At 44.7% G+C, this 13868-nt stretch overlaps 1 protein-coding gene across 1 annotated transcript in view; it reads right to left on the bottom strand.

The window, feature by feature from the left end:
• Positions 1-13868, bottom strand: part of CFAP77 (cilia and flagella associated protein 77) — a 56932-nt gene that overhangs the window by 21209 nt on the left and 21855 nt on the right. The window contains exons 2-3 of the mRNA XM_023938236.2: positions 2351-2450; positions 1635-1851 (exon numbers count right to left, since the gene is read on the bottom strand). Of these exons, the coding sequence (XP_023794004.2) occupies positions 1635-1851; positions 2351-2450 (317 nt within the window). The remainder of the gene's footprint in view (positions 1-1634; positions 1852-2350; positions 2451-13868) is intronic.

Here is a 13868-nt window from a genome sequence, read left to right as displayed (position 1 = left end):
GGGAAAGCACCTTTGCCCTCTGGCCTCCTCTGCCACACTGTCTATGCTTGGGGATGAGAGGCAGGTGCTGTTCATGCTGAAAAACTTCACTGAACCTGAGATATTGACCAGACCTGTTATTTCTAAAAGGTGCTTGGAGTTGTGAAAAAAGTCCATTTGCCACTGTTTTCTTCTGCCCCCAGACAAGCATTTGCCTTAATTGGGAGCCCCTTCCCAGGTAGCAGCAATGAGATCACAGTCAAACAGGGCTTAGAGTCCAAACCCAGCTGAAATCCATTGACAGCCAGGTCATTTTTAGGAAGATGGGTCTGGCTGAACCTGCTGAGCTGTGACCAGGGACCAGCTTGTCCTGGGAATGCTCACCAAAATTGGTCTCTTTAACTTGCCAGTCATAGAAAAGTGTGTTAAACTCCCACTTTTACTGAAATGGCTGTGGCAACTCCTTGATAATCCCAGTAATTCAGTTTTATCTATAACGTGCTTTTAAAATAAAGGGATAAATACAATCAGTCTGCATAAAAGGTAGCTATTAAGGAGCAGGCAAGTTGTACAATAATAACTTTCAATTAAAAGCCCTTTCTCACTACTTCTGCCGTTGTGGGGTCTGCAGATTTTCCTTAAAACTTCTGAAGCATGCCTGGGCTTCTTACAGGAAGACATTTAACCTCCGTTTATGAAGAAATAAAGCAAAATTGATGTTGATTTTGGCCTTCATTGGGGGATACTTTTGCAACATAAAAGCCCTTTTGCCTGCAATTTGCAGAGCAGCCCTGTCACATTGGTGAGGGCTGATACTGATAAAGATAAAGCTTTATAGCTGGGGCATTTGCAGCTAACAGCAAGCTAATGCTACATTTTCATTTTGATGCAATTAATGTTAATGTCTGCTACGAAAATTGTCATTAAATACCATTTTAAAATCCATTCAATTTGCATATGCAAAGCCCATTTACTATCACGTAAAATACATGGTGCCGTTCATCATGTCTTTTCTCTAGAATTTGTAGCTGTTATTTTTCTGGTAGTGATTATTATCTAGCTCTTAAAATAAAATCTAATGTCTGGTCCAGACCTGCACAGAGCAAGAAACCTCCCTGGGCTCCAGCAGTAGCAGGACTTTCAGAGGCTTTGAGCAGTGGTTTGTGCTGGAGTTGCATGGACAGGGAGAAGCTTCTTTGCCTCTATCCTGCTCCCAATTTCTGCCCAATGCAGGGCAATGAACTATGTAGGAGAGAGTAGGATAAAGAACCTGAACTGATCTTTAACTCCACAAGAGAATTTCAACCAGTGCAGACAGGTAGAAATGCTGTTGCTCTGATTTTCTGACCCTGGGATGCAAATTTTCTGTCTGACAGCTCTTCATATTCCTTTAGGTTAAAGGGTTGGCACTGAAGATATTTTTAAGAGGCCTCAAGCCCTTAATACCACAGGTGAAATGAGGCTGTGTTGTGGCATGTATGTTAGATTCAGGTAGTTGATTATCTGACAGAAGTGTCATCTGACACAGATGTGATGCTGTGACTCAGGACGCTTCTGTTTTGAGGCCTGTGGTAGCTGAGACTGGGGAGAGATGTAGGTGTGAGGGTAGGAAGGGATAATTCCATTCTGAGGAGGGCCCAAATCTTCCCCCTTACCGTGGTGGCCTGCCAAAAGTCATGTCTTGAGGGACCTTGCAGCCATATCTGAGGATCTCCTTATCTTTGCAGCGGATGTTCATGAACTTGTAGTACAGAGCAAACTCACGGGCTTTGGTGCAGCCTTCATCCACAGCCTTACGGCCCATGGTCACATAGTCTCGGGGCATGACCCTTTTATGAGGCTTGGCCTTCACTGAATCCCAGTGGCCTATGGCTGGAGATGGAAGGAAATAGAGAAAAAGATGAGGCATCTCAGTTAGCTCCTGTTTGGGAAAGCAAATTGAAGTGTGTGCACCGTGCATGGGGGTCTTGTGCAGCTAAGGTTCCTTTTGTCAGCTTCATAACTGCATCCCATATCCCATCTGAATTGGATGTCTTCTCACCCTCCTCCCTGGCTTGCTCAGGATGTCTGGTTTGACAGGGAAATTGTCCCTGAGAGCACAAAGCAGGAGCCCTGACAAAGTTATGACTGCCCAGGTGCATCCCCCTTTGCAGGTGCACCCTCCCTGCCTGTGTGAGCCTCTGAAAGTTTCCTATGTGACAGAATCTTCACTGGTCACCAAGCAATTGGGGTGATATTAATGAAAGTAGGTAAATGTTGGAGTTCTGCACTTCCAGCTTGATGAGAAGTACTGAAGAGCTGTGGGAAGAAGAGACTTCCTACTAGCATTAGGACTTTGTTACAGGTCTGTGTTTTAGGGGCAGTGTCCTACCTTCAGGGACTCCTCCATCTCTCCTGTGCATGTACATCCCATAGGTAAAATCAGGCCCTGGAAGGGAGTAGCAGTTTCTCATCGGCTTCCCCAGCTCTGGCTGCAGAAAAGGGAATAGAGAAGCATCAAGGTAAGATAAAGCCCCTGAAAACAGAAGTTTGTAACAGAGCATGGCCACAAGTACCAGGAGTGTCCATTTGGCAGGGGCTTGAATCCCACTGCATAAGTATGTGCCACAGTGCAAAAAGGAGCTGAAACCTAAAGGATGCTGAATTTCACACAAGTTTGGTTTTGAGTTTTACGGAGACCTAGCCTTGCTGGAAATAGGGATCCTGATTCAATAGATATGGACTTGAAATCTTCTTGTTAGGTTAATCTCTCCTTTGGTGGGGATGCCCAGCTGTGGTGTCTGCTGGGGAGACAGCAGCTAGTCTTAATTTTACTTTGAGTTACTTCATTTCCAACTTATGCATCCTCCCAGAAAACTGACATAAACTTCCCCAGGCACAATCACATGGCTGCTTCTGCCTGGGAATAATCAAGATACAAGGCATGCTGCAGGAGGAGGATAAGGGGGAATGAAGAAGGGAGAGCAGAGCCTGGGGTTTATAGCACAGAAAAGAACTTCAGCTCAATATCATCATTTCTATTTAGTTTTCAAATGAACTCTTTCCCAGCTCATGTGTGCCCTAGCCCGGTGGTGTCTGTGGGATTAACTGACCTTCCCTCACTCCTTTGTCTCCACCTTCCCATCTCCATGGTGAAGTCACTGCAGGATGTGTGTCTTGGAACCTCATTGCTGCTTGAGAGGGAGGCAGCAGAGGTGGGAAGGGGGGAGAGCCTGGCACAGGGAAAGCCGGAGCAGAGTCCCCAGGAGCCCTGAGGGCAGGATGTGGATGCTTTGGGACAGGCTATTTTCCATGGGAAGGGTGTTAGAAGAGCTGGGATGCTGTAGGTGTTGGCAGGTCTTGGTGGGAGAATCAAAGTGCTGAAATACCACTGGTGCTTCTCATGAGTGAACCACTGAACGCTGACATTGAGATGGCCATTATCACTCTGCAGAGTGAACACTCTAGCTCAGGAACCTGCAGCCCTTTCTGCAGAGACACAGTGAAAAAGAAACTGCAAATGAACCACCTCCAGCTTGCCACCACAGCAGGCTGAGGCTCTACAGGTTGATAAGGGACCCAGCTCACTGGAGCTGCTTTTGTAGGGGCATTGTCCACACCAAAATTTTCCTTTTACTCCCTGTCAGCACTGTGCAAACCCTGGCCAGGGCCCCAGAGCAGCCATGGCTCCCTTGTACACTGCCAGCATGGTGGCTGCTTTCCAGTGTGCTCTTCTGCACCACCCTCAGCTCAGGCAAAACTCTCACTGAGCCCGTTTTGCCTGGAGAGTGAGAGTTAATAACATCTGTCCAGAACAGGCACCTTTTCAGAGGCCTCTCTATTCAGGTCTCTAAAATGTGCTTGTAATCCCTCAGACTTTTACACCTGTGATGCTCTAAAGGAGGTGTGGCATTTCCATGGCTCTCAGGAGCACAAATTCACCAGAAAATGAGCTTTACGGACCTGCCCTGTGTGAAACTACAGATCCTTTGTTGCAAAGAGCCCTTTCTAAAAGCCAGGACACAGTGATGTGATGCAACCACGGCTGCATTTCCCCACCTGCCTCCTGTGAGCCTGGAGCACAGGGAAGGACTGTTCCTGTCCAGCACTGAGCACGAGGGGACTGAGTGGGGTTTTAGTGCCACCATGGCTGTGGTGCCACCAGGCAGTGACAAACCACATCTGCACTCTGTGTGCCGCGAGCGCGCACGAAGCGCTGCCAGACACGATAAAGCAGCTTTCATTGCTAATCTGCTCCTCCTATATTTACAGCTATTTTTAGATTAGTTGTCACTGATGTACAAGGGAAATGGTGTAATGTTCCTCAGAAACATGAGAAAAGGTGTTTTCTTGGGATCATGTTCTGGTAATGGATCAGGGAAGTGAGGTCAGAAATCTCCTATGGTGGCAAAGGTGTGCCAGATGGGAGAAAAATCACAGAAACTGCAGGAAAGGAGACAGGTTTGTAACCTGCAGCAAAGCTGCTTCCAGACCCTCGAGTGCAAAATTCTGTAGAATGGAAGAAATTACGGGATTTAAAGAGTCCCTTCTGCAGAGCACCTGAAGTTAACACAGTTGGGTGTTTACTCCATCACAAAAAGAGTGCATGCTGTTTCCTTTTATGATCAGGTGGCATTTTACAGTCACTTTGCACTGAATAAATAATGCTGAAGGTGCTGGATAATTAATTAAAAAAAAAAAATCTGGTCCAATATGTTGAACATGGAGAGAATCTGTGCCTGAAGAAAAATCAATGAACTCAGAGAACTCTGGTTGCCTGCCAACATCTTTTACCTACAAAAGCAAAGAAGGAAAAGGATATAGCAGGAATGAATTTTGCTCAGTGTAATCCAAGATTACAGCCTTTCTCATTCATGAATTAGCAAAATGCTGTTTCTAGCTCATGGGCTGGTTTAATTTGTTTGTCCTGGGGCATTATAGGTGTGCTCTGTCATAAAGCAGTGGGGAAATTGAGCCAAAGTTGATGCAGAAGGTCTTTTTTTTTTTCCCTTTCTCCCCCAATTCCAGCACCATTCCCTGTGTTCAGGTTTAGCCTGTCACAAAGCTGCTTGGCTGGAATACCAATCTGTCTGACAGCTGTGGCCATCAGCAGACAACTTCATTAAACCTCATTAAGATGTCATTTCTCTGCCTTATTTCCCACCTCTTGGCTCTAATTAAAACCGTCTCTCTCTGCATCCCAGGTGGTCCTAATTTTCTCTGGGCACCTTCTGCAAGTTTTCTCCCTTTACGACCTCAGTGAGGAAAATCCAGCATCCTAAATGCTGTTTATCCAGCCACTTTGGAAAAGAGAGCTCTAGACCTTTTCCTGAAGCATTCCCAGAGCACCCAGTGGAGATCAACACCTCTCAGGGCTGCAAGGGATGTGCACTGAGGCTTTGTTTGCTCTCTCAAACTGTCTTTAAGGGCTTGGCTGATACATCCTTTCCTTTTGGATGTGATAACTTCTCTGTTTGAACCAGGTGTGTCTGGGCTGGGTTTTGAGGGTGCCATGCTCCCACTGGTCACGGTGCAGTGCTGATGGTGTTTGATGAGTGGGGATACCTTGGTTGGCTGTAAGGTGAGTGCTGTTGGGTGTCCTGACTTATCCCCAGCCTTTGCCAGGTAGTTTCTGATCTGTGCTGCCCTGGGCTGTATTTGAGTGTTGGAAAATGTAGAAAATGTATTTGAGTGTTGGAAAATGTTTGCTGTGAAGGAAGCGGAAGGCTCTCAAAGAGGTCTGTTTCTAGAGGTGAGGCATTGCAAAGGTTGAAGGAAGTACAAAATTTTTAAGGATTTCAGGTTTTATTACAAGACTTCCATCCCCTGGTGCTGATGGCCCAGCAACACACATTGCATCAATTTCCTAAAGATGACTGAGAGAGGTGGGAGATGTGTCCATGCAGAAAGGTACAGAAAGAGACCAAGATGTGGATTCTTAATCCCTGCCTCTGCAGCCTTTCCCTGGGTGCTGGGCAAATCCATGAATCCTCTGTGCTCCAACTCATCCAGGGCTGCCCCATCCTCTCCTCTCTGGCTCTGCCCTGTGGACACCTGCAAACTCTGTGCCATTTTCAGCCTGCCAGGCCCTGCCTCCTTCCCACCTTCTGTTTCCTTTTTCATTACACCCCCTTGTACAGTAAAGCCTCCCGTCACGCTACCATTACTATTATTATTGCAGATTTACTGCACTTGCAGAGTGAAGTGATTGCAGTGACAAGGCCCAGCATTTTTCCCTCCTTCCCCCCGCGACAGCTTGAAATCAAGCCCTTCATTTGCATTTACATGATCTTGCTGTGCAGCTTATGAGATCGGGAGATTTATTTGCTACTTAGCTTGATGTTTGATTACACTCTAAGAAGGCAGTGAGCTACAAAGTGCAGGGATACATCAGAACTGAGCTACTGAAAGCCTCTGGGGGACAGTAACTCAACATCAGGTTTAGGTAGATGAGAAAGGGAATGTTCAGTGTTTTGAGAAAGGCAAATTTGATGAGATTTTTTTTTTTTTTAAAGGTGGAAGGAAAAACTTTCTCACAAAAAAAAAGAAAAAAAGGGAAAACAAAACCAAGAATGTTGTTCTAAAAACACACATGAAAAATGTGGGTTTCTCAGTACAGAAGAAATCCTAGCAGGGGCTGGTGGCTGCTGGGCTGCCTGGCACCAACTGTTGTAACTTCCACTCCCAAGGAGATTATTAATAATAAGTTGGCAGTTGTCTTTGAAGGTTTTCATAAGCGTTAAATGTCAAAGCCAAAGGAAGTTTTGCCTGATGGACCACCACAATATCTGTCCCGAATTTATTAAGTTTCAAAGCATGCCACTGAGCATTAATACTCTGTAATAAAAGGGAAACTGAGGCAGGAAATCAGTGTGTCCATGCAGGACAGCAAAGGGAACGGAATTTGGACTGGGGAGAGAAGAGAGTGAGACCAAATCATCCTAGTCTTCTATAGCAGTGTAAGAATCTTTCTGTTTCCAGAGAAAAGGGTGATGGTTGGGCAAACTGCTGCCCTTGGAGTCAGAAATGGCAAAGCTCAAGGATCTTGGTGTGAGTTTAACTCCTTTCATTACAAATACTCCAGACAGGGCAGCCACACTGCTAACCCAGAGTACATCTACAAATGCAATCTCCACTAACCTGTGCTCCTGACTGACCTGCCCTGGGAGCTGCAGCCTTATTAAACACCAGCCTTTGAGTGTTGGGTGTGGATTTGAATGATTTTCCCCTCTAGAATCCGCATTTTGTGTAAGGTGTCCCCCTCGCTGGGTTAGAGAGGGCAGACAGCACTTGCCAGGGGTTCTCCCTACACAACCCCTGGCACTACCCCCTTGCCATTTTCTTGCTCCCAACAGGGCTGGAACACCAACAGGCAAGGGTCACACACAGAGAACCTCACACAGAAACCCCAGTCCAGGGAAGCAGCCACTGTCTGATACAGTCACTGTGCATTCCAACTGCTTGCACTTAGCTTTTAGTCTTGAAAATTGCTATTACAATTAATCATTAAAGACTTAAGAAAGAATATACCCCATTACATAAAAGACTGCAGCTGATGATCTTTATCCAACTTGTAAAATGGGCAGACTTGATGTGACTGAATGATTTTCCTCTCATCTGCACAAAATCATGAATGCAAGTCAGACTTTGAACCTGAAGTGAACACTGTGAGACCAGCTTATAATTACCAAAACCGAAAAAAAGAACAGCGTTTTCTAATGAATGACAAGCCACTAGGTGGAAATCTAATTTGGTCTAATTAAGCAGCCTTTGTGAGGATTTGTCTTTAGATGAAAAGAGGGAGCCAAAGAGATCTAAATGCAAATGAACTCTATCATTTTGGTTTTAAAGGGCCAGGCAGATATGAAAGTATTTGCGTACACAATACTTGCGTTTGTCTTCATGGGTGTATTCACCTTCTAGTTCTCCATTGAAAAATTCTCTTCCCTCCAAAATTCTGGGGGAATTAGTCACTCTTTATGGAGTTAGTAGATAATGTGCTGTTGGAGGGACAATTTTAGCAGTAGGGCACTGTAACTGTTAAAACTGCCTTTCCCTGTAACAAGATTGCTTTCTTCTGCTGTTTGAAAATGCCTTTAGAAAAAAAAAAAACCAACTCATGATGTTTTTTGCTAAGGAGTCAGATCCCAGGTCTGCCACTGTCAATGTGTGGTACTGTATAACTCTCAGGTCTTTGGGGGCACCTGCTGGACCCTGAGCTCCTCCTCAGTGCCTCCGTGTCAGGATGAATTACTTCAGCATTGATAAATCACCAACACCTTGCCCAGTTGTGCTATTTCAGCTGATTCTGCCGACAGTCTCCAGGCTGGGAGCAGCCAGCCCAGGTACAGCCCCAAAGGCTGGGACTCACTGAGGTGTTTGACTATAATTGAGATGGAAATATTGAAAACTGTGTTCTCCTGCTCTATTAAATCTGTTCCTGACTTTAAGAGAAATTTGTGTCTGTGTTTGTGCCAGCGCTGAAGGTCAAAGAAGCACATGTGTTTCTGTAGAGGGTGTCACAGCTTGTGAAGTTCACATCAGCCCTTGCCTGCTCTCAGCCCTGATGAAGAAACGTGGGCTGTGGTCAGAAGACAAAGCCATTGGCAGGAGGGACAGGTTATTCAGGTTAAATGAATGTGCAGGTTACAGCTACAGCTGGGTGAGGTCTTACCTGTGCCTGATTTTTCTTGAGCTACAAGCATCATTTGGCTCTAAGAGACAGAATGAGCCTGGGATAGATTTGGGGACATGCAGGGACAATGGCAGGGAGGTTTGGGACACCATGGGGTGGTCCTGGAGCAGCTGGATGGAAAAGGACCTCTCTGAGTCCTTGCTCTCCCTACAAGCAACATCAGTGGGAACACGGGAGGTGTGGATGGACAGATCAGTGTGGGAAAATCAGGAAAACAATTCTTTGATGTGGCAGCAGTTTTGGAATATAAGGGTGTAATTTGGGCAGAATAGCACACAGCACCTTGGCAAAAAAAAAAGCAATTTTACCATCTTTGCTGTTGACTTCCCAGAGAAAAGTAGGGCCAGAGAGGAGCTGGAAAGAGTGTAGTGGGGTTGTCACTCCCCAGAGAACTACAGCCCTGGGGATACTTGCTGTGCTGCAAAGCCTGAAGTCAAATTCTGCCAGGGAATGCTGTTGCTCAATGAGTGGCTTCAGTGAGGACACTGAGGTTTAGCTGAGAGGGGTGTGGGCTACTTGAGAATAATAGAACATTCTCTAATTGTTAGAGAATGGACAATAGCCTTTTTTTTGGATTGTTTTTTCCTTTTTTTTTTTTTTTCAAGGCTCTGTCCCCTTTCAGCAGTTTTGACCTTTTCTTTGTGTTTCATCCTTATTAATATCTGTTCTTTGAACCTCCCCATCTGCTACTTCAAGAAAAATCCCTTTATATTCTCAAGGCCAGATGTTGGCCCAGATTATGTCCAGAGCAACTCAGCTAGGTGAAGCTGTTGCTTACACCATGTAACTCCCTGCTGCTGCTCCAACCACATAGAGGTAGTTTTTATTTAACTCCCTTGCTTTTATTTGGGTGCAATAGAACATACTAAGCTAAGTGCTGCCAGTATAGCCTTCATATAAGTTCCACTGACATTAAAGGAGTTGAATTCAGTTGAGAATTTGACTGTGGGCCTTTCAGAGCAGACTGGATATGACATTTCCTATATAGTAAAATAGTTCCCCAGCAGCACAGACCTCTGATTCTTAGGCCAAATTAAATCCCTGGCTGCAAATGAGATACTGGCTGCCTTGAGAGCTAGCTGTTATTTCACAGCAGAATTTGTCTGAAGTCAATACACTTGTGGTGCCTCCTAAAAGAAAATTCAAATATTTTAGATGAGGAGACACTTGTTAAATTCAGGTGAACCTCTGGTTCAGGAATCTCTTGGCTTTCACTCAAGGAGAAACTCTAATCTCTGATCAAAGATGCAGGAACTTACCAACTTCAGCCACCTCATGTGCAGAATAATCTCCATTTTCATTAGAGAATAGATAAAGTTTTTGCTGTTAAAAAAGGATGCTGTTTCTTTAATGTAATAAAACCTCAGCAGGACAGAACGTCTTTACTAGACTATCCCCCACTATTCCCACAAGAAATCAAATGTAATCCTATTTAAGAAGCTTTAAATAATTTTGAGCTTTCATATTGACTTATTTAAAATGCAGCTTAAAAAATGCCTTCCTTGCAATCCCTTTACAAGGGTCAGGGATATAAAATTTGAAGAAATATGATTAGTAGATCAGTTGGAAAGATATGCAGCAGCTTCCAGTTTTATTATTTAAAATGCCATTTAGGAAGAAAAGGTGATTCTGTAAAAAAACGTGGCATCATCTCCCCGAAGGAATCCAGTCCTGGGGCTTCCAGTCCTATTTCCTGCATTCAGAATTCAAGATTTCTGCCAGGTTTTTCTTAGACCTGAACAGCCCTTGCAGCTGGGACAGAAGAGCTGCTTTCTGTGTGCTTGTAGTCCAGAGAAATTGAGGCTTATCAGGCTCAGGAGCACCTGTGGCCACTCCTGCCTGGTTCAGAAGACAAAGTGATAACAGAGATGCAATTATGTCCCAGAGGACAGTGCCACTTCTGGGCTGAGCACAGCTACAGTTTGGCCCCCAGAGCCTTTCTTTTAGCACCTGGAAACTTGTGGAGCGATGAAGAGCTGTAAACTTTCAGATGTTGGTTGGAGTGGGATCAGTCCCTTTTTCACTTTCTAAACACTACATGTTGGAATAGAAAATTATAGGATGAAACAAGGCTCCTGCTGTGCTGACTTGAACTCTCTGCAGGGTGAAATGTGTCTCGAAGCAGCAGCTGCAGGCTCCACCTGAATCCTGAGGAGTCCAGGCAGAAATCTTCTTCCAGAAGACTTCAGTCCAGTTGCCCATGTTCATTCCTGTCGGGTTCAGAGGTAGTGCAGTTCCCCTGGGATCAGCAGGATTGGAGGGACGTAAATGATGAGACAGTTTGACCCCCGCTCTTGAAGAGTATTAAATACAGCGGTTTCTCAAATCATGCTGTCAGTTGGGCACAACTCCCATTAAGCACCGAGGGCCTTGTGCTGATGCAAGAACCTGCCCAAATAATTTGCTCTGTCCTACAGCAAAATGTATTCAACCTGCTGAAATGTAACTGCAAAGCCCAGGGAGCAAAATCACACCCTGCCCCTTACACTTAGAGCCAGCTGCTGTGAAATCCTAATGTGTCAGGCTTTCTCCAGGAACTAAGGTAACTAATAACTTTACTCCTGCCTAAGGCTGGACTTTGGTCAAGGCTGTCAAGGCTTCTATGATTTTCCAGTGGTTTTGAAAAAAATATCCAGGATTTTGACATTTTGTGTGTGAGAGCAAGCAGGGAGCTGTGATAGCTGAACTTCCTAGTTCAGCTAGGAAGCCCAACCTTGCTCTGCAAGGCAAATACCAAAGGGTCCTGAGCCCACTGGTGCCTGTTTTTAGCTCCTGAGGAGTTCAGTGCCAGTTAAACAAGGTTGACTTCTGCTCAGAGTTTTCTCCTGCAGAAAAAGCAGCAGTGACATCAAATGCAAGATCAGCAAGCACTGGAGAGAGCCTTAATCCTCCAAAGAGCTGTCATGAGGTTTTTCCCTGCCCTGTCTTCATAATTTTTTACATTTAGGACAATAATTGTGAAACTGGGCTGAATTAGCAATGAGGAGCTGCTGCTAATGCTTAAAAACTCTCATTTCATATAGGTTGATCTTATTAATGGCACTAAAAACATAGCAAAAGTTATGTGGCTTACAAATTAATGCTCACTTTCTTCACTTTCTCTAAAATTCCCCATAATTCTACATCCGACTCCCTCATTGCTTTACCCACCAAATTTTCTCAATACAATTCCAGCTCTGCTTTGTTCTGCTGTTTTTCTCTCCAATTCTTTCTATTTATTTATTTTTTTATTTATTTTTTAAATTATAGAACATAAGGGGTTGGGTACCCCTCAGGTATGACATACATGAGCAGCCCAATTGCTTTTAAAGGGGCAACCTTCTGAGGCAACCACGAGTTGGCTGGAAAAAGTCACTTCCTAATTGCATCATATTTGCTAAATCAGACATTTTAAGTGCTTAAGAATTCTCCATGTTCCCTTCGTGTTCAGCCATTACAAAAGGCTCTTGCTCTGCTGGAGTTTTGACCCATATTTTCCCTGCTGCAGTCCAAATTTGGTTGCTAGAAGGTAAAAGGGGAAAGAAAAAAAACCCCTCAATCTCTGCCTCATCACATCTCTCCCAACCCCTGTTCAGCTGCTGTGGTATTTTCCTTCATTATGCTGCTGCCTCAGACTGTAAACCTCTCTAATTTCCTACATCGCAGCTATTTATTTAAATGCTAACTCGCATTATGAAGTGATAATCCACAAGCGCAGGAGATAATTTATGAAGCATTTAAATTAAGAGGAGCAGCTAATTGGGAGCATGTGTCTTATAAGCCTTGCTAACACCAGAAAACTACAAATTAGGGAGAAAATGGAAGATATTTTTATCTTGCTTTTTTCTTTTGTAATGCACTGAGGAAAAATATTACCATACATCACACAAACACTGCTGCTCACAGAAGTCTTCCGTTGTTGGCTTCGTAGTTACTCGAACACACAATGCTCTCATTATTACAAATTCCTCATTATAACACACAAAATCATCTTTGCTCTCAGAGAAGGTGGAACGAGGTGGGGTTTTCTCCAAATAAAGCAGAATAAATTTTCCAGGAAAGGTCCCCTTCTCAGCTGCATGCATTAATTTAAAAGAGCAAAGACTCCCTTGTTATATAGCAATGTTAAAGTGCATTTAATTTAGGACTGCATCACACTGTAAGAGTTTTATAGGTTTTTGTTGAAGTGGGAATGAGCATAAATGGCTGTGAATCAGGGAAAAGCAAATGTGCTGTGGCCACAAGGCTGAGGGAAAGCCTTTTGGATGCTCTGTTCAGATTTTTGACACCAAAGTCACAATCTGTTTTCACTGCAGCTTTGAGGTGGTTTATTCATTAAAAAACTAATATTGACCTGAATTTGAATAGCAATGTGCCCCATGCTGTGCAATTCCCAGGATCCAGCTGTGTACTGGAGATGGCTCTCTAAATGCTGCTGGGATGGGCTGAAGGGAAAGGAGGACACCCAGGCCAAGACAACAGCACTGGGGAAGGTGATAATTATCCCAACTTGAAGGTCACAGTCCTTAACCAGTTTCCCTGGGAAGCTGTTGCCTCAGCAGGGAGGTGCAAGGCTGGGTGTTCTCAGGAGGCTTTTCTCTGTCAGTGCAGTGCCCCTTTGGTGGGGTGCTTTTGGGTGTTGGTGCTTTGAGCAGAGGAAACATCTGGGATGTTCTCCCATAGGAACCAGAGGGTTTCTCTGCACTCCCCAAAGAGCATCTGGGCATCTAGAGGATTGCATGAACACAGTTCTGAGGGAACTCATGGCATGTGGAGCCTGAGGCTGACAGTGAGGACCACCTTAACTTAAAGCCCTCTGCCAGCCTTCAGCAACCACTTCAGTTTTCATTGCAGCTGAGCCAGATCTTTAGTTCGGATCCTTCTTTACCCAGCAACCAATTCTTGTGGCTCCCTTGTGTGCTGCTCGAGACAGATTTGCTGTTAGAGTGAAATATTGTGTGCACACCCTGCCTGGCAGGGTGCTTGGGAGCCACAGCGAGATCCTTGGACAGAGGATGCTCTGGTGGTGTGTGTGTGTGAGTCCAACCCCTCTACGTGACTGCATGTGTGTGCACTGCATGTCTAGAAAATACCTGCCTCTAATCTCTGCATTCCTGTTTTTGCTCTTACAAATCTCCCTTTCTGTATATCCTGTCAGAAAACAGTCAGCAAACAGGCTCTGGCATTATTGGAGTTGCTCCTCGATTCAAAGGAAACCGTAAATCTGAAACTTCAA

The sequence above is a fragment of the Cyanistes caeruleus genome, chromosome 20 (genome assembly GCF_971803275.1).
Source record: "Cyanistes caeruleus chromosome 20, bCyaCae1.hap1.1, whole genome shotgun sequence".
NCBI classification, from domain to species: Eukaryota; Metazoa; Chordata; class Aves; order Passeriformes; family Paridae; genus Cyanistes; species Cyanistes caeruleus.
This window is presented reverse-complemented; position numbering and strand designations above follow the sequence as displayed.